General features: G+C 38.0%; 1 protein-coding gene across 1 annotated transcript in view; it reads left to right on the top strand.

Moving 5' to 3' along the window:
- Nucleotides 1–9,196: 9,196 nt before the first annotated feature.
- The window catches only part of LOC145488923 (uncharacterized), a 64,464-nt gene continuing 53,830 nt past the window's right edge, over nucleotides 9,197–19,830 (top strand). The window contains exons 1-12 of the mRNA XM_081467815.1: nucleotides 9,197–9,287; nucleotides 10,371–10,499; nucleotides 11,073–11,329; nucleotides 12,693–12,816; nucleotides 13,922–14,053; nucleotides 14,704–14,960; nucleotides 15,502–15,616; nucleotides 16,246–16,371; nucleotides 17,208–17,467; nucleotides 17,866–17,956; nucleotides 18,429–18,821; nucleotides 18,917–19,354. Of these exons, the coding sequence (XP_081323941.1) occupies nucleotides 9,197–9,287; nucleotides 10,371–10,499; nucleotides 11,073–11,329; nucleotides 12,693–12,816; nucleotides 13,922–14,053; nucleotides 14,704–14,960; nucleotides 15,502–15,616; nucleotides 16,246–16,371; nucleotides 17,208–17,467; nucleotides 17,866–17,956; nucleotides 18,429–18,821; nucleotides 18,917–19,354 (2,413 nt within the window). The remainder of the gene's footprint in view (nucleotides 9,288–10,370; nucleotides 10,500–11,072; nucleotides 11,330–12,692; nucleotides 12,817–13,921; nucleotides 14,054–14,703; nucleotides 14,961–15,501; nucleotides 15,617–16,245; nucleotides 16,372–17,207; nucleotides 17,468–17,865; nucleotides 17,957–18,428; nucleotides 18,822–18,916; nucleotides 19,355–19,830) is intronic.

Raw genomic sequence — 19,830 nt, 5'->3', positions numbered from 1 at the left:
GTCACGATTTTTAGAGTTATTTTTAGGGTTGTAAAGAGCTGTCTTTAAATAGAATAAAATCTTAAAATGATCGTGTTCTAGGATAGAAAACACTTAAGAGGCAAGAACAAATCAAAACGGAATGAGGATCGTTAAGGATGGCAAAGATTAACGGGGATTGCAAATGACGAACTTGAAAAATTAGGCTAGTTTTTTCAAGATGTGCAAATCGTGACTTAGCTCCTTCAAAGCAAGTCATGTCCTTAAGCTTTCGCACGTAAGTTTTCTCATTAACTGTATTGTGTGTAACGCCAACTGTAACGCTCACATCTAACACGAAAATGTAGCCGAGAATTAGCCACTGAAAACAATTTCAAAAACGAGAATGGGAGGTTCACGCAAGCTTCGAGCCAACTAACGTTCAAATATAACTACATCTGCCTGTTCATTACAATTTAAATTCGTCGTAAATTAGGCGCTTATGTGGCTTTTTAAATGACCTCTTGTCATTCTCTGTAATTAACATGTCATTGCGTCAAATTCGGGATTCTTATTTTCATTTAACATATTTTAGTTTTCCACTTTTATTTTTTATTTATTGTTATCTTATAAACGGTTTGATTTTTGTTTTTGATTTTTTTTTTCTTTAAAACTTTGTTGTTGTTTTTTCTGTGATCCGATCCGTGATCCGATCCGTGATCCGGTCCGTGATCCGGTCCGTGATCCGGTCCGTGATCCGATCCGTGATCCGATCCGGTCCGATCCAGGTTTTGTCGACGCCGGTACAGACCTCGTCCTCGTGTCGAACTTGTAAATCGATGTAAACCTCATATCAGTCGAAATCTGTGTGTGACTGGTTGAAATACCGTTTCGTGTGGCTGAGGTGTTGTGTTCTTGAGGAAGATAATCCTCTACGAACAGCTTCTTTCCAGCCCGGTGTATGAATGGGCACCCGACAGCCGGCAACCAGGCATAAAATGCGGTGGGGAAACTTTGTTGAAATGGTATTTTTATCGGGAATAAGCAATGTCAGGATTGTCCCTAGTGCCGTTAGCCCCTCCATGTTCTAGAAAACTGGATAAGTGGTGGGCATACAATGAAAAGACCATTAGATAGAAATTACGCAGGTCTAAGGCAAACTTTCTATTTTTGAAAATAATAATAATATAAAACATGTAGCTGAAAGAGAAGGAATCTCTGTCTCTCAGGGTATTTCCCGGAGGAGGTACTCCTAGAAAAATTGGGTAGGGGTGTGCAGCCCGCTTCCCAAAACCCCTTCCCTATTTATGACCAAAACCTGCGATTTTCCCCATCCTATTTATGACCTGAAAAAGTAGCTTGTTCTAAAAAACATACCAAGTTCAAGACTAGAGTGCAAAAACCATACCCTATTTATGACCAAAATGGCCAAAAACGATACCCTGCTTATGACCAAAACGGCTGAAAAACCCTACCCTTTGGGGCTGCACATACCTATACAGCCCATATAAGGGAGTACTCCGCCCCCCCCCCCCCCTCCCCTCGGGGGTATTTAAGCACGGATCTGGGACTGCTAAATATATGCTGTTTCCTGTGACAAAATTACTGAATGGTCGATCGATGAAGATGTTTTAAAATCTCTGGAATTAAACAACAACAACAACAACAGCAGTAGCAAAACCAACAAAAATCGTGCTCTGAACTTTATTCCTCTGAAGCAACATGCTGGATACATCCCAACAATTATTATTATCAGAATCCGGAACAGAAACATCTTTTTGTCTTTCAAAACTCAGATAATTGCCTGATTTCTTTTAGGTTTCAAAACTGCAAAGCACTTACGAAAACAAATGTGTATTTAGTGCTAATTAAGGGAACCACTTTTTATCCAATCAATTAGATTCTGTAGTATAGAAACGGACGAACACTGACAAAACTGCTTTCAACTTATCTTTGAATTTCATTGTGTAAGGGTAATTGTATTTACTGTTCTAAAGTACATCTCGGAAGAAAGAAATGGCTCTTTGCATCGCGAATTTTCGACCTTTGTGTGAGGGGGTAAGGAAGGGAACCCGATTGTCGTGGATTTTCTCCCAAAACAACAATAGAAACGAATTTAGTAGTGATGAATGCCATTTATTTAATTTATGGTAAATTTGTTCTGATCCGAAATTTGGAATATGTGTCAAATCTGTCGTTTTGTTTTTTTTACATTTGCTTCACTGCACTTATGCTTGTAAGTGAACTGCCTCTTTTAACAGTGACAGCTACAGTGAGATGCCATTTGGAGTCCAATTTCTCCGCATCGTTCACAGCTGGCGACAAAATCCCAGGCGTGAAGGGTTTCGATTATCACGGCCCAGGACGACAACAAGTACGTGGCAAGTGTGTTTCTTTATTATTACAATACTGTGGGTACCCTGTGTGTTGATGATAGATACTTATTGGGTATGTGTTCAAAAGATGGATGACACTATCCAACGGATTAATTGCTATTCAGCGGATAGTGTGGTTCGTTTTGAGAATACTTATCTACTGGATAGTGATTTGTACGGTGAATAGCGTTATTCACCCTTTGAACAACTGAATTCTGTGAAAAGCTGAAATCATTTTAGGTCAAATGTTAAACAGTTTCAGTGGACTAAAGTTCGTCAACAAAAGAAAGAAGAAGAAAATTGACATTTTGGTGCCATGAGTTGTTATAACACTTTTCTGTTACTGAAATAAACTATTCTCAGCTATTTTGCCGTATTTTAGCAAAATTTTTCACTGTATTTCACACGATTGTTTTGTTGTGCGTGAACTTATGAAATACACGATGTTTATTTTTGAAACACTTCTTCGAATCTTATCGGTTCACCTCTAGAACAAACGGAAAATGTAATTAACTTCCGTTTCTTAAATTTAAAAATAGACATTGTCTCTCAAGAATGAAGGATTTTACAAACGTCAAGAACTTTGCTAGAATAATCTTTCGGTAATTTGTGATGGCTTACGTTACCTAAAAGATCGTTTTGAAACCTTGCTGGTTGAATATCGAGCCCCGATTTGAGAATTGGATTTGTGTCGCAAAATTAAGGGAAATGCTTTTACTGATTTCGCCGAGTCTGCATCGAACGCCGGACACCTCCCAAGGGTGGACCTTGAAACACTCAACTACAAGCACGCGAAGAAGGCTTTTTTTTTTAGCCGTGTTCAATTGTTCTTTAAATGAATACTGATCGTAAAACGGTGTCAAGCCTTTACCAAACGTTAAACGGTGTTCGAAAAACGGACAATATTATTTAAGACTCAAGCTGTTTGCGAATAGTTGCTGCCTAATTTTTCGGTTATTGTTGTTATTGTTGATGATGTTTTTTTCGTATTGCTCTAGTTTATAGGTTATATCACATTTCATACATTTCTGTTTATTCTGATTCCGGTCACTGTAAGATTTTTTAAAGAAAATCCTGAAAAATTCTTTTCTTTGCGACTCAAGTCATATGGAAAAATGTAATTAAGTGTTTTGACCGTAGTACATGTATGAACTTGATTTTGATAAGCCTTGACAGGTTTGCAAACAAACCGGCGAAAAGACTCTATGAACCATCAAGAAAACAATTATTCTGATCTTCACAATGCTCGAATTCTTCAAAAACTGGTCCTATCATCGTGGTGTTTTGTTGGAAAGCGGTCATTGAGGTTTTCTAGTTCAGTCGCCATCGCAGTCAAAGTATAAATCTAACCATTTCGTGAGAGAAACATTCTTGCGTTGTAAGTATGTATTCGTTACAATATTCCTGTAATAATTCCTTTTCCATTTCACGATTAATCTAGCTTTTGGGGTTGCCTGCCGGGGAAAGAGACTTATTTTGGTCAGTTGCTAGTGACTGTTAACTGAATTTTTTCCCGTTAGTGCGGATTTTTATAAGAGCTTGCTAACAGATAATATTTCTTAACACAACGTATCATTTCATATGCTTTGTAGTAGATTTTGCCAACGTCATTTTTTTTTCACCGTAACCTGGCAAAGTATTTAATTTAAATTTCTCAGCACGGCAAAAGAGGGGAGCGACAGTCTGTAACATGCAGTATGGACCGCAAAACGAAGTTGATAAGTTGTTTATTTGACCTCTTGGTCTTGGTAAAGGCTGAAGTCATTTCTGGTCAAGTTTTAACAGTTCCAGTTGACTGACGTACGTCAAAAACGAAAGGAAAAAGCGGTTTGCTGCGATGAGTTGCAAACACGATCTGTCATTGGAATCCAAACTTCACTGATTGCTATCAATTTTTACACGGCTGTTTGCCGTGAGCATATAAAAAGGACGATATTTATTTTTGAAACGCTTCTTCAAATTTTTTGGGTTCACCTGCTTTAACAGAAATAGAAAACGCCGCGAACTCAATCTCGCGATATACAGCTAAAGTTTGTTAATCTATCGGCTCTTTGGTTTGGTTTAACAGATAGTTTTGTAACCTTTGTGGGTGAGCATTGAACCCAGATTTCAATTCATTTTGTAGCATCGTTTTGAAAAAGCGGCCTTAATTGTTTCACCAAGCCGGCAAGAACGGACACCTGCCAACGGCCGACCTTCGGCAAATATTCGGCTGCAAGTACAAGAATTTCGCTTATTATGATCAAGATACTTTTTACTGATACAGTTTTTTTTCCCGAAAAAGGACTATTGCCCATTTAAATAGAAGTAAAAACGGTGGACTAGGAATGGCCAACTACATTTGAATCCTTGAGGCGTAGTGACGTTTGCTTCAAAGGTAGTTGTACACATGGAATAAATTCATATTTCTACTAGTAATCTGAATGGTCATTTGATATACGATCTTCTCTTTGGAAGAAAATCCTCTAAATACTATTTTCAGTGCGAGTATTACCATTGGAAAATCGGTGTTTATTGTATTTTGACATGGTACCAGTTTTCATATGCCTTGACAGGTTTGTAAACATACCGGCCAGCGTCATCAAGATAATTACTCTGTTCGCGTTATTACAATGATCGTAATGTTTTGTCGAGTATTAGTCTTTCAAGTTTCATGGTTTTGTATTTTTCTGCATTTATCCATTTCTCCAAGTTTGCAGTATAAATCTGTCTGTTTTCTGGTAGAAACTAATTGAAAGTATAACCTCTGTATTGACTATTTTTTCCTTGCGAAATACGATTGTGTTTGCGAAGACAATTTTGGATCATCGCCGTCATTTTCAGAATTGAACGAGTATCTCTGGATGACGTTAAATTTTCACATTCCTGTTTGAATTTTTTTTTACCCGTTTAGTCCAATGAACAGTGAAAATCATTCATGGATCCTTATTACTCTCTAAAACTAATTTCCTTTCGGTAAGGGAAAACGAAAATATTAACATTCAAATCAGTCACGGTTACCTAATTTGCCCTTTAGAGCTTGCGGACAACTTTTAAGAAGTTAAAATCCACTTCACACTTGACAAAGTTTTGCCCATGTACATCTATATTTTAAAAGGAACAATTTTCATTTGCACTCGCAAAAATGTGATGAAATGGCTATGAATTTGGGCAGCTACAAGTTGTCTCATTTACAGATCAACATATTTCACTGAATAAGCATTGAAAACCAGACATAGGATTTCATCTTGATATAGAGTTCTCGAGCACAGTGGGGTGTTTGTTGACAGAAAAATGATTAGCGACCTTGTATAGGATATGAGGTGCACAGTATGCGATGATTACATATTATCCGAATAATACTTCCGAAAGGAACCTGGATGTCGTTAACTTATACTGCACGAATGTAGTTCGCAAAAGACTCAAAACCTGCAGATGTAAGATATCAAAATTATTTCGCACAAGTCCAGAAAAAAGCACGGTATCTTCTTGTAGTGGGGTTAGCCTTTTTCATTACTGAGATTTATTGCATAGTCCATCCAACATCTGCAAATTAAGATCGCTATTCAATTTTTCAGAGACACACCATCTAAACTAAGGCCTAGTCCACACTACGCCCAAGAAATTTGAAAACGCAAATTTATTTCTACGGTTAGGCCTGCCCTCCACACTAATCCGTCACGAAAACGAAGCTTTTGGAAACGCTCTTCAAGTGGAAGGAATTTGTTAACGCCGGTCGGATTTTCGTTTTCATGTGGACAGAAAACATTTGAAAACGGAGCTTTTTCACGGCGATGTCCTCACGATAATCAGGTGATTTCCCTGCTCGAGTTTTTTTCAAACACAAATCCAAATGACCGGTGATTGTTGCGGTTTTAAATTCCTCCGGCGTAGTGTGGACGGAAAACATTTGATGCGTTTTCAGAGTGAAACCTCCGTTTTCAAATTCCTCCGACGTAGTGTGAACGGGGCTTAAATACGGTGTCCATATTTGTATTTTAACATAGTGGAATGAGGCTACCCACATGACGATTGCTTATGCAAAACCATTGCGCTTTGAAATAGCCTCACACACTTTTTAACATAAACGACAAATTTAGTTTTCGTAATCGTATCAGTGCTAACGTTATTAAGGATTCACACTGTGTGAGTGATATTTGAATAGACCAATTTCGATATATTAAAATTCAGCCTAAAACAATAGACCCCAGTACGAGGCTCTGCAGTTATTCCCCAGAGCCTCGTGGTGAGGTCTATTGTGTAAGGCTGAAGTTTAATATATCGAAATTGGTCAGACTCTTAAACTTCCACGAGTCTTTAGGTGAATGCAGTTTGAAACAGTTTTTTAATATTATATGAGTAGTGAAATTGATTGCAATGCAAATTAAACATTAAAGATAAATTTGCCTTCCCTCTCTGCCAGTCGAAGTTGCTACGAGCAATGAAGTAATTTTCTCAGTCATATAATAATATAGAACGATTATACATTTCTTAGTTAAATATATTTGTTGAATTCAGTCACAGCTAATTCCTTCATAATAATATTTCCTTGTTTTATGGGTGATGTAGTATACATTTGAAATCTTGATTGTGCAAAATAAATGACCTCAATTTTAGTGAATGTTATTGAATGCGCTGTACTTCTTTCGTGGCGTAGGGTGATTTGCATGTCAAAGTGGCGAAAGAAGTTATTATCTCCGCAAAGATGAGAGTGATAATTGTTTATTATTAGTAGGAAGATTCCGCAAAGTCATTCTGACAAAAAGTTTAAACTATAAAATAAATTTTAATAAATTTTGCGAATCTGTTGTCAAAAAAAGAGAAAAGTTTCAATCTGAAAAATTTATAGCTTTTCGTAATTTTGTAAATTCCGCAGCCCCGCTGGCGATAGGAAGTATAAGCATATCAAAGGGCAAAAATAAATGTCTTATTTTTCACAAAGATAGACACGAGATAAAATCACTAATTCTACAGGTATTATTTGTAATTTCAGCAAGATTGCCGCTAAATGTGTCAACGTGACATCTGCGTTGGGCATTTGGGACGCTTGTGAATATTCGAAATAATTGTTAACAAAATCTGCAGCTGCGAAGAGTTAAACATGGCTTTGTTTGTGAACTGAAGTTGCTTGAATTATATTAGCAACCTGCTAGCTGGTAGTTGACCTCAGCGGTAGAATACGCCCTCAAGACGAACGCGGTGGAACTTGTTTCAATCGTCGCACAGGTAATTTAGAATGAGAGCTTTTTCAGTTGTGCTTTTAACCTGAAGTATTCGAGTCCTCCTGCCATCATATATTGTCTAGGTGTAACAGCAAAACGTAGAACTGGAAAATTTGCCAAAATCGAATGAGAGCTTGTACGCTCTTAACAATGAACATTGTGACTTGGTTGTAAGTCTTAAGATAAAAATGTAATTGTAAGTATATCACGCGACAGAGCTATAGTTAACACTGGACATCCACGGTATATAGGAAAATTGAAGTAGGATGTAACTGATATTTCAGATATTTTCGTTCTTTCAGTCTTTATGCTAAGGCACAACCAAAGGTAAAAATTTTTGGCCCGGGATCATCGCCAAAAAGACAGTGTTATATAAATGTTTCTATGAATTAAGTGGCAGATTGTGCATGCCCTTTTTATTGACATAATTTACATGTGGTATCTTTTAAAAATACTCTTTACAGAGGAACTTAAGTCGAACGACAACAGCGTGTTATGGCGAGGTAAGGCGTTCGAATACGGTTGTCGTTGTAAATCGTTACGCCATCGGAATAACTCTGCTGTTTACTGTATCACATTTAAGAAGAACAACGCAAAAATAGCAGGTTTTTGAATTTTTTTACCATTGGAAAGTTGATGCTCCGAAACATTTTGAAACATTTTGAATTTGGGTCATCAGTTTTAAGGAAGCCTTAAAATAATAACTTAGCAAGGAAGGAATTGCTCAGCGGAGAGCGGTAATTACTCTTAAAGACGCATGGATGGTTGGAAGTGGCGAGGTTTAAAACTGATGAAAAGGTCGATGTTGAGTCTTGGTCTGTTGTGTTTATTGATCATGAAGGTTCAAGACGGTATTTCGTGTCTGAGTGGAAAGAAAAATCACAAAGCCGGCAATAACAAACGTATGGCCTTGTAAATTACTGTCATGACATTTTGTGGTTGGTTCAAGAGGAACATGAATCTCACTCCTTATACCAGCTTATACCGCTTATGAAGGCTTACGAGAGATGCAAACGGTTACTTCTATGACACAAGATTTCAACAAGTGCATTTATTTCTAAACAAAACGATGTCTACCAGGATAGCAAAAATGTTACTGTTTTGTAATAATGTTGATATCAAATTTGGCTCCCACACTTAGTTGATACTCTAAATTTAAATATATTTCCAATTTCGTTAAACGTTCCAACCTAAAGAAGAAGGATAAGATACGTACGTAATGAGAAAGCTAAAGAGATTTATTTGCTTAGTGAAAAAGGAAGAGTCCAAGAACAAGCAAAATCACAGCTACTTTGCGGATCACTCAGGTAGAAATTTATTTTGTGACATGCAGCACATCAGATATTAAGTAGAAGAGCGCACATCAGGTGTTCTTGTGTAAATTATAAATTGCGTCCTGTCATTGTTCGGTCGTCACTTTTGTAACTTTAACAAGTACTGATGGAGGTTTTAAGGTCTTCAGTCGCTTGTCAAATCTTAGTGAGGGCATCTTGTGTTTTTTTTCTACAATGCACTTGGCATTGTGAAAATCAAAAACATATCACTGCAACGTAAATTGATGTGAGTTCTAGTAAACTTAACAGGCATTGGACATCAGGAAACATTAAATTGCCATTATCTTGTACTCTTGTCTTTTCAGATCGTGTATTGTGCAGGAGTAGGATGATGATTCTCCTCCAGAAAACACATTTGTTGTTGATTTTAACTTTTGAATTTTTTGGAATAAGAGATGGCTCTTCGCAAGACCTTACTGGTAAGTTTTCCCCTGTAGAATAGATCCGTAAGTTAATTTAAAATTTGGTTTAAAATTAATTTCGTTTTCGTTTTGGCACACGGGAAACGTAGCAATTACAAAACACGTCGAATTTTGAATTACAAAAGCATCAATTTCGTAATATTGTTCATCATTTATTTTCCTTCAAGACTTGGTTTTCAACGTTTTTTAAAGTTATATATGAAACATTAACGAGAGAACCAATCATTTCACCCTTTAAAATTTGATGTTCATTTAAATCTAACAAAAACGTACAAGTTTTGTAAACAGTTTTCACTTTCACAAATGCAACAAGACAATTACTGTCACTGTGTGTTTAAACTTGTGATCAATTGTGATACACCAATAGAGGTAGAATTTTTAGATTAACAAAAACATCTGGTTTTTCCAACAATTCTTTCTGACTCTTTGCGTTCATTGACTATTAATTATAAACCTTTGTCATCTGAGGCATAAAAAATGGTATAAATTTACAAGTGCATTTGAGGAGCAGACAACGTTTCTGGTTTTAGTTCGCAGGTGGCAAACAGAAAAAAAAAGATAAATCTCATTTGATGTATACTTTATGCAGTTGCTTTATAGAAATTGATAAATGGCTTGTAGGTCACCTTTTTACAATTAACCGATTTGCAAATATTTAAACAGACAGAAACATCCTGTATAGGCAGTTTTTCACAACTATTTGAGTTCGAGACAAAATGCAATGGCTGTTGTATACCATTCGCCCTCACTATAAAGTCACGTAAAAACTGAAGGAAAATCAACTTTGAGGCATAGTAGTTGGGTAGTTAGGACAGGCCACCTCGCATTTCTTTCTCACTACCGGGAATGTTTTAAAATTCCCCATCGCCCTGGTGTGTATTGTTTCACCGCGGAAAATGAACATGATATTTTAAACTTAAACCTCAGTTTTCGTAGTAAATACACAAAAAGCAAACAAAGTGTTCACATTTTATAATCAGCTTGAATATAGCCATTCAGTACTATACCTGTTACTGAATCGAAGAATATCAATTTTTATTCATTAAGATTTTTAATCCACAGTTTTTGTCCGCATTTTAGGAAACTGTACTTTTGACCAAGAGTCACTCTGCAGTTGGTCTAACGATAAAGACTCGGACCATTTTGATTGGCTGCTTTGGCAAGGAAGTACTCCTGGCAATAATACAGGACCGGCCAGCGATCATTCAGGTAAATAATCATAACTTAATGAAGAAATTTGTATTAAACTAGAGCTAATTAATAGATTAGCATATCCAAGTTGATATAATTAGGTGTTTGTTTTTGTGACTTAAACGCCAAACAAACAAGAGACACTTCCACGCCACCTATCTGCTATGAGGTGGGATTGGTAAGAGAGAAGAAGAATGACAGGAAAGAGGCTTTGAATGATATTTATGGCATTTATCCAGAAAGACGAACGATACGTGGCAAATTAAACGTTTAATGCGTGTGGTATTGTTAACGAGCATTGCAGCAATTGAACTGCATTAACCACAGCACCGTCCTGCATAATTAGCCATAAAAGGGCATTTTACTTGGCAGTAAAGAGTGTTTTTACATGACTTCACGGCAGCCATATTGGTATCCCAAAACAATAACTCTGCTGCCATGTTTGTACCCTTATCCAATCCTGTGGAAGTTAAACACTTTCTTTTGTTCTAATAAATTTGCATGGCTGCTGGTCACGTGCGTGAAAACGCCTTATAAGATAAGCGATTTGTATCTCAGAATATATCAGAACGAAGAAACAATTTTCTACAGGTAATGGCTCATATATCTACATCGAGACGTCACATCCTCGTAAATATAACGAGGAGGCCAGGCTCAACAGCCCTTGGATGAGAGGCGTGCAGCGGATGACGTTTTTCTACTCCATGTACGGCAGCACTGTTGAGTCCCTGTCTGTGTATCTTAGAATCAATAGCAGCGAAGAAAAGATATGGAGTCGTCATGGCAACCTGTTATCAAGGACATGGACCGAGGGCTGCGTGTCTATAAACGTTCTTGGGACCTACCAGGTAGAAAAGGATTTCTTGTTGAAAATTAAATTCCTACTGTTTAGATTCCCCATAGTATATTGTGAAGTACATACATACATATACATACACTCTATTTAAACACGGCAAAAACATCAGTTACAAGATTGAGATAGAAAAAACCAACTGATTGTCATATTTGCCGTGTGGGGGTAGGAGGAGGATATCATTTTTAAGCCGGAGATTGCGTTAGCAATCTATAGGATTTTAGTGGTGGTGCAGATTATGCAAATGATATGCGAATGATCTCCTTCCATCATCTGTAAACTTTTTGGTCTAGCTGCGATTGTTGCACTATAAATGGAAACTTGTTTTGTTTGCTTTCTGGGTATAGTTCAGTTAACATTTCTATTACAATTCTAATCTTAAATTAACATTTAACTCTAAATAAGACCAAATGTTGGCTTTTGTAATACGAATTGGAACGTTTTTGATGACAGAGGTGAAGTTGTAATTGCTGGAAGCCGCTATTGTAAATTTCCGCTCCGAAGTTTGAAGTTTAGTAAAGTTTAAACAAGAGGCAATCCTCTCTACATATCGATGGTACTACTACTGAAGGTAGAGCTCCTGAAATTAAATTTCGGAAATGAAAGCGAACAGTTTCGTTGAGGGCACCGTAGCGTTTGTCGAAAAAGTCCTGAATAAAGAACACCGCGGTCTTGCGAGCCTCTAAAGGGCTCATGATTACGCCAAATTACTGATAAGTTTCAATTGTGAGCGTGGAATCCACCGCGGTAAAATCCTGCTCAGTCTTGAGGACAAACTCACATAAGTCGCATTGGAAGACGAATCCCGCATAGCGGGAGCGAGGAGAACTATCGACGAGTTTACTTATAGAGTACTTTGATTAAAGTATAAAGTAAAAGGTAAAGTAAAGCGTAAATCGTGACATCGGGCCCCCTTTTGTGCTATAAACGCACCTGTGAGTTTCCTGCGGTTAAACGCAGTTAGCCAGAGGGGTTACTAAGAACATAATCCATAAATTGTAGAATAGACTGGTTATCAATTGAGTGTTGGAAAATACTGAACGTTGTTTCTGTTTAGTTTTACTAAGCTCCATGATTGGTTAAAATTTAAAAAAGATCTCGTGCTTGGCTTGGTGTATCCCTTTGTGGTTTATTTTGCTCTTTACGTCAGTTTGGTTTGAATTTCATGGCGCTAGATTTAGAACTGTCCTTATCAAAATGTTTCGTCTGTAATAACCCCAGTCGCGCTTCGGTTGAACGAAATTCTGCGAGCAGTCTACTAAGTTGGCTCTTTATGTCCCATTTTACCCTGTATATGGATTTTTATTCCACAGAGTACACTATAAACAAAGTACAATATTTCAATTTATTTACCTCAGGTTATAATGGAGGCTGTGGCAGGCGTGACATATGCATCAAATATCGCCGTTGATGACCTTAATTTCAGCACCAACCTGACCTGTTTTTCTGTTGGCAAACCCACACCACCTGAAGTATTTGAAGGTAATGTTTTCCGAGGTTGAGGTAACTCTTGCAACTTTCTTTAGTATCCAGATAGATATTCATTTGACGATGGCGACTTGGGCAGCCGTGGTTCGGTGGATTTGGTGGGAAAACCACATGTAAAAGGAAGGTGTGGGGTAATATAGGCTTGTGTTCGTTGGGAAATTTTCCTGTAATTAATCAAGCGATCGCTAAATTTGCTCAAAGTATTTTGTTTTGAAATAAATATCACAGAAATCGTGAATGATGCTTATACATATAGGAAATCGTGCGAAGACGAGTTCATTTTGTGATTTATAGTCATGATTGATGTTTTGAAAGCAAAACGAAAGGACAAATAAGATGGAGAAAAGGCTCGGTCAGATCAAGATCTTATGCAAATGCATGCATGGCATTTTACTCTCGTTCAGTGTGGTCTAAGCCGTAAAAATCACACTGGCTTTACCACTTTATCTGACATCGTTGTAGGGTGATTACTAGCAAAGTTGTCAAATCAGGATTCACTTAGAACTTGTCTGACTTACATGTATCGAATATTAAATCTTTAATTCTTGGTTTTCGTGGTTAATAGTCGCCGCCGTAATGTCGGTCGGTAATAAAAGATTTCCAACCAGTTTCTTTTGTGAACTACCAATATGACCACCACGCCTTTACATTTTGCCATTCCATTTCTCGGGGCTGGGGCCTGTTTCTCGAAGGTCCTGAAGAATTACAGAGCTGTTTATTTACATATTCTTGATATGAAGAGAGGTTCACTTGATACAGGAAGTTTCAGGCGTATACAGCTCTGCTTGTAGACACAGATTAACTAAAATTGGCTTTGTGGGCCCGAAAAGTTTCCGGGGCTTTCAAGAAACGGGCCCGCCCTGGTCGCAAACAACTCATCAGAATAACGCCTCTTGTTTCCGTCAAACCCCGGTAATCACACTTTGGAAAAGAATGAAATGGTGTTATGCTTGAATGTATCAGTTTTAAATGAAACTCCTCACAAAGGTACCCAAAAAAAGCGATCAGTGCTTGAGAGTCGAGGACTAGAAGTTCATAAGGTCAACGTTTCAGTGGTGGTTATTGACGTCACATTTTGTAATTTTGTATATAATTTTAGTAAACTGTACCTTTGATGAGAACTACTGTGGATGGCGTGACATGTTAACACCGTCGAATGAACAAGTCAGTTGGCACCGAAAGAGATCTGGAAACCACAGCCAAGGAACTGGACCGAGTCAAGATTACACAGGTAAGAGGGAGTGATTGAGGGCATGATATGTTGACAGACGTTCAATGAAGGTTGCATGTAGGAAGATTGTTGGGATACTATGCGTTCAGCGCCCTAGCCACTAAGAATTGTGACTGGGGCAATGCCAATGGTAAAAATTCCCTACCAAGGTCAGTTTATGGTGTTTTAAATGACTACATTTAAACACAACCTGAGATCACGAAAAACAAAACAAATGACTGAGGCAAGTGCCTTGGTTTGCCTCATACTGGCTGCAGCCCTGGTATTATCTGTTTCCTCGTTCTCCTGCCTGTTAACAAAATGACTTCTGACACTAAACATTGATTTAGATGTACAGGAGAAAGAGACACGTATTCCTGGCTGAGTTGTTGGTTCTGACTTGTCGTGATGTGAATTTAAGTTTTTTTTCTATATGGATGTAAAGTTCTTGGCTAGTGAAATAGAAAATCGTCACAATACATCCTCATAAACGCTTCTTTATCCTAGGCCTGCTCACAAAGCCTTATTTTGTCCTTGCTCAAAAAGGCTTTCGGGGATTTTCGTAGTCTAACTTAAGTCCAATTTCTGTGTTGTCTACTAAATAAACGTGCGTCGCTTAGCGCGATGTTAGTTTTGGTCTCTATTTTACTTTTTTTTTTGTCATAAAGGAGGTGGATTTTACATTTTCATCAAGAAACAAAAACTTGCCCAGGGGAATCAGTTTGCACAGCTGTTGAGTCCCCTCATCCGGGGCCCGAAATGTCTCCGTTTCTATTACTACATGTATGGAAGCGATACTGGAAATCTTGATGTGTTACTCTGGCCTCGAGAGCAGCAAGACAATTACTTGATGTGGCGAAGGTCCGGTAAACAGGGTAATCAATGGATGAAGGCTAGTGTCGATGTTGGCTACACTGGCGAGTCTCAGGTAGGCAGAGAACTATTAAACTAGTGAACTAGTAAAGTAGTTTGCGATAATTCCAGTTTCTCGTATGAGAAATGCCAGATCTGTAGATGATTCACTATTAGCAAACTGATAGATTAATTATCTGTAATTTTTTCTCATGGTGGATGTTTAATACATTTGGGTTTTATTGATGGGTCGTTTTCTTTAATTCGTTCGTTGTCTGTTCGTTGTTTCGTTTATTGATTTTCAGTACGATCCATAGACCACTTTCGATATATTAAGATTAAGTTTGGCAGCGAGGCCCAGAGGACGCAAACAAGGGAAATTGAATGACATGTTTATTCATTTCTTTTGTTTGTGTCCTCTAGGCCTCACTATCAAGCTGAATTTTAATATATTGAAAGTGGTCTATCATTAACATTATATTTCAGACTGATAGTTGAACAGCTTTTTTTCTCATAGTTATTGTTATTTAATCATTACCATCGTTGTTTATAGAATATCCCACAAGTGTGAACCGGACTTAATGCGGTTACTATTGTCGATTTTGCTATAATTTAAGGTTCTACTGCAAGCAACAATTGGCAAAAACTATACAGAGGGTATAGCTATAGATGATGTCACATTAACTGATGGACTCTGTGATGAAGAAATTGACCCTCAAAGCAATGTAAAAGGTTTGCCGTTCGCATCTAACTTTAACTACGGGTGATGCTGTATTTTAAATACTCTCCTGGTGTCACGTTCGTCCGCAAACAATGAAAAAGCTGAAGAAAGTTATTGAATTGCTTAATCATAATGCTGCAAGGCACAATAAGTTTTCTAGCATGCGCAACTTTCTTAGGAAAGAAAGCACCATGAAATACACATTCATCTTAAGCCACCGCCATATTGGATTTCCACTTAGGATCAGTGCCTTTCTACAAACAACAACAAAAGGCTAGGTAATTGCTTATTCGCCTAAAAATTATTACCAATTTGTAGAAAAGGGGCTACTTTATCCGACTTCAGCATTTAAACGTGGCATGAAACAAAATTTAATTCAATAAAGCTTGAGGTAAACGAGTTCCGTGAAAACCTACCCCATTTCACGTTCAAAACGCGAGTTGAAAAGCTCAATCGTGACGTCTGGTATTGGTCACGTGACCCATGGAGGTTCGCCGTTAGCGGGAAACTTGGATCTAAAAGTCTATTATGTTTATAATTTGAAACTTACGTTAAAAATATTTACTGAGTGTCATTATGGTATAGTGAAAGGTACACTTGCAGTGTTCAGTTTTAGTATTCATATATATTTTTTTTCAAGGAAATTGTGACTTTGACAGCCATATGTGCTTTTGGAGGAATAACGCCAGTTTCAATTTCGAATGGACACTTAGAAGATACAGTACCCCTAACTGGCTCACAGGGCCAAATGGGGATCACACCTCAGGTAACGTTCAGAAAAAAAGGATTTACTATTTCTTGAATAGTTGCTGCCGCAGTGAGCGAGCCTGGACGTAAACTGCGGTAATGTAATTAAAATTTCCTCAGCAACAAAGACAAAATAATACTTAAAATCGCTTGACATTTTTAAACAAAGATCCACTATTCTGAGAAGAATTGAATGAGAGTTTTCTTGGAAATTCTAACAGAGTTTAAGACTGCAAGTTATCTGGTTCTTTGAAAACACTTCCCGGCTGCAGAGTGTATTACGTATCTCGACCCAATGTATTGGACATACGTGAGAACGGCAGTATACAACATCTTTGCGTTTCGCTCATAATTTGTGTTGTGCAAACTCGTTTCTTGATCTTGAGATAGTTTCATATAAATTTTTATAAGAATTTTGACAAAACGCGGGGAGATTATTTCCTTAATTGTATACCTAATAAGTAGTGAATGCTACCCTTTTCATTTGTGAGGTGCGTGTAATACGCAATTTAGACAAAAAATGATAACAGTTCTTTCCTCCAGGTGAACAGTTCCTGAAAGGCTTTTCTGTCGCATAAGGAAAGAAATTGATTCTACTGACACACTAAGCGGTTGCATGTGCAGTTTGAACATTAGCAAGTACATTGAACTCATGGTGTCGCAGTGACCTAAACGAAATAATTAGTATGGGTAGTCAAATGGTGACGAGTGAAATTATTGCTTCTTCTCGTAGTGATACAGATAGTATCTCTCGCACGTTTTCTGCCCTTGATCGTGCGAGATACTTATATAAGAAGTATCTTTTTTCGAAAATGCGTGCTTCCATGCTTGACTCTGTATTTCTTCCAAATTTAGGATATGGTATGTACATTTATATCGAGGCTTCTGTTCCACGAATACCGGGAGACACTGCACGACTCGAGAGTCCTTGGATGCGGGGACCGCAATGCATGACGTTCTACTACCACATGCGTGGCTCCACCATGAGCTGTGTTGTTATATACATAAAAAGACTGGTCACAAACAGGTTAAAACCTGTTTGGTTGAGGTCTCAGGATCGCGGAAACCGCTGGATAAGAGGGCAAATAAGCATCAACGAGACTGCAAGTTATCAAGTGAGTTGTGAGATGTCTGAGGAGCTCAGTCACGGTATTTTGAGTTATTTTGGCCACGTACGAAATTACCTTCAAATCAAAGGAAACCAGAAAATAGTTAACTATGATAGAAAACTCCAAAGAGATAATAATAAACCATAAAGGAACAATGATGATTAAAAAGTAAAAGATTAACAAGGATTACAATCGATGAACTTGAAAAATTTTGGGTTAAACTTTTCAAGATGCCCAAACCGTGACAAAGCTCCTTCAAAGCGAGTTGATTAATCATGTCACGTACAGCAAGCGCTCATCGTATGTATCCAGTCAGAAGATATGGTAGTACTTAAGCCGACTCGTTCAGTGCACGTGAGCGTTCACGTTTGGTAAAGTCATTTTTTTTTTTTTCCTTTACCTAGATAATTATCGATGGTATCAGAGGCAATAGTTATCTCGGAGATGCCGCATTGGACGACTTCTCGTTTCAAAGAGGAACTTGTCAACAAACAGGTACTAGAAAGTGTTTACTTCACGACAGCGAATCGTCAGTGAACACATGTATCTACATAGGCCGCTCTATTTATACAGGCTGGTCTATTCAGACACTACTAGACTACTATTACGTGTATTAGTTACGTATGGAAACCAGTTTGTCAGCGGTTTGTGTAAGTGAGAAATGTCCTTTGATATGGGCGTGTACCATCAAGCGCTCTTGGTTGTCAGTCTAGTTTTCACTAAGATCAGCGACATAAATCATTCGGATGGTGCAGCCATTAAGATCAAGTTTTAAGTCAAAACATAGCTAAATCAGTGCCTGTTTACAGTGAAGTTAAGAAATTAGAACACCCTTCAAATTCGGGATTGAAGACCCTCGCTGCTTTATACATACATCCTTTAGAGTTCCTAGCTTGGGCTGAGAAGGTTTACGGAAGCTGTAATTTGATTTTATAGTCATGTTTGACTCTTGAATACTTTTTTGCAGAAGAAACAACCTACTACGTGTCCTCTTACAAGGGAAAAGACTTCCAAATATCCACTCAACCCGCCGAGCACAGTCTCTACTCCGAAGAGTTCCGATTTACTCTCGAACATCCGCGAGGAAATCCGAAAGAAACACCATACTTTATCTACTCACACGCTACCGACGAACAAAGTTTCATTCAGCCGAAGTTGGATGTTCTGGCGGACTATACAAACTTTCCCTTAGGTGTTGTTGTCCTAAGTAATCAGGGGCTGCGGCGAAATTCCAGACGGATTCATCTTATTGAACGGAGTCAATATGGGCCAATGATAAGCCTTGATGAGCACGAGATTGCGAATTGTTGCAAGACAAAACTAAATTTCTGTTTTTATGCGTACAATGTTAGGGAATCTGGTAAGAGATCAAGAAAAAATTTCCATAGTTTTGTAAATGCTGTCCCAGTTTTGATAAAAGACGTCAAATAACTAAACATGCTAATTTGTTCACAGGTAATCGTTCAATTTCTGGATGTGAGCCAGGCTGGTTTAAAACCAGCAACTCGTGTTATTTGTTCCATTTCCAATCAACTCGGATATGGCGCAACGCGCGAAATGCATGCCACAGATTAGGTGCTGATCTTACGGTGATCAACAACGAGGCTACAATGGAATTTCTAGCCAAGCAAAGAAGAGAAATGAAGCTCGATGACCACGATTTGTACATTGGGTTAAGCAGCAAGTTACGGTGGATCTGGTTAGATGGAGAAAACATGTCTGATGGATATAATTTGTGGGGTCCAGGCCAACCGAACGGAGATAGCAGATGTGGGTCGTTATTGAACTACATTTTATGGGATTCAAAATGGCTGGGGTATGGATGGCGTTGGAATGATATGCTCTGTACCAGGAGAAACTTCGTCTACGGATACATCTGCGAACAGCCTCTAGGTATGCTATGTGACAAATTTCTTTGTTAAAACCGGTTCCATTCTCTATATCACTAATGAAGCCATGCATTGAACGTGTTCATTATTAGTTTTTCCAGAGGTAAAAACAACAACCACAACAAAGTTATGGTAGAGGTAAAGATCTCCTTGTGTGGTCGTGTTTCCAACTAAAGACAAACTGATGACAAAAATAATAAATGAATAACTTCTTTTAGTATAGACCACACAAGTGAATAGTGCTTTTCACGCGCTCTGATTGGTTAACTCGGAGGTGATTAGCAAGTATTATTCACCTCCGAGCAGCCGGGGCGAGAGATTTTAAAATTTCCGACCGCTTGTCAGACATAAAATAATGTTTTAGTCCGCTAATTATTCAGCTTGTGTGGTGTCGGTGAAAGTGATGGATATTTACCTCCACTTCGATGAATAATTGTTAACTAATGTGAGTAGATAGTTTGAGCTAAATAACAGAGCTTC

Source organism: Orbicella franksi, chromosome 1 (genome assembly GCF_964199315.1).
Source record: "Orbicella franksi chromosome 1, jaOrbFran1.1, whole genome shotgun sequence".
NCBI classification, from domain to species: Eukaryota; Metazoa; Cnidaria; class Anthozoa; order Scleractinia; family Merulinidae; genus Orbicella; species Orbicella franksi.
This window is presented reverse-complemented; position numbering and strand designations above follow the sequence as displayed.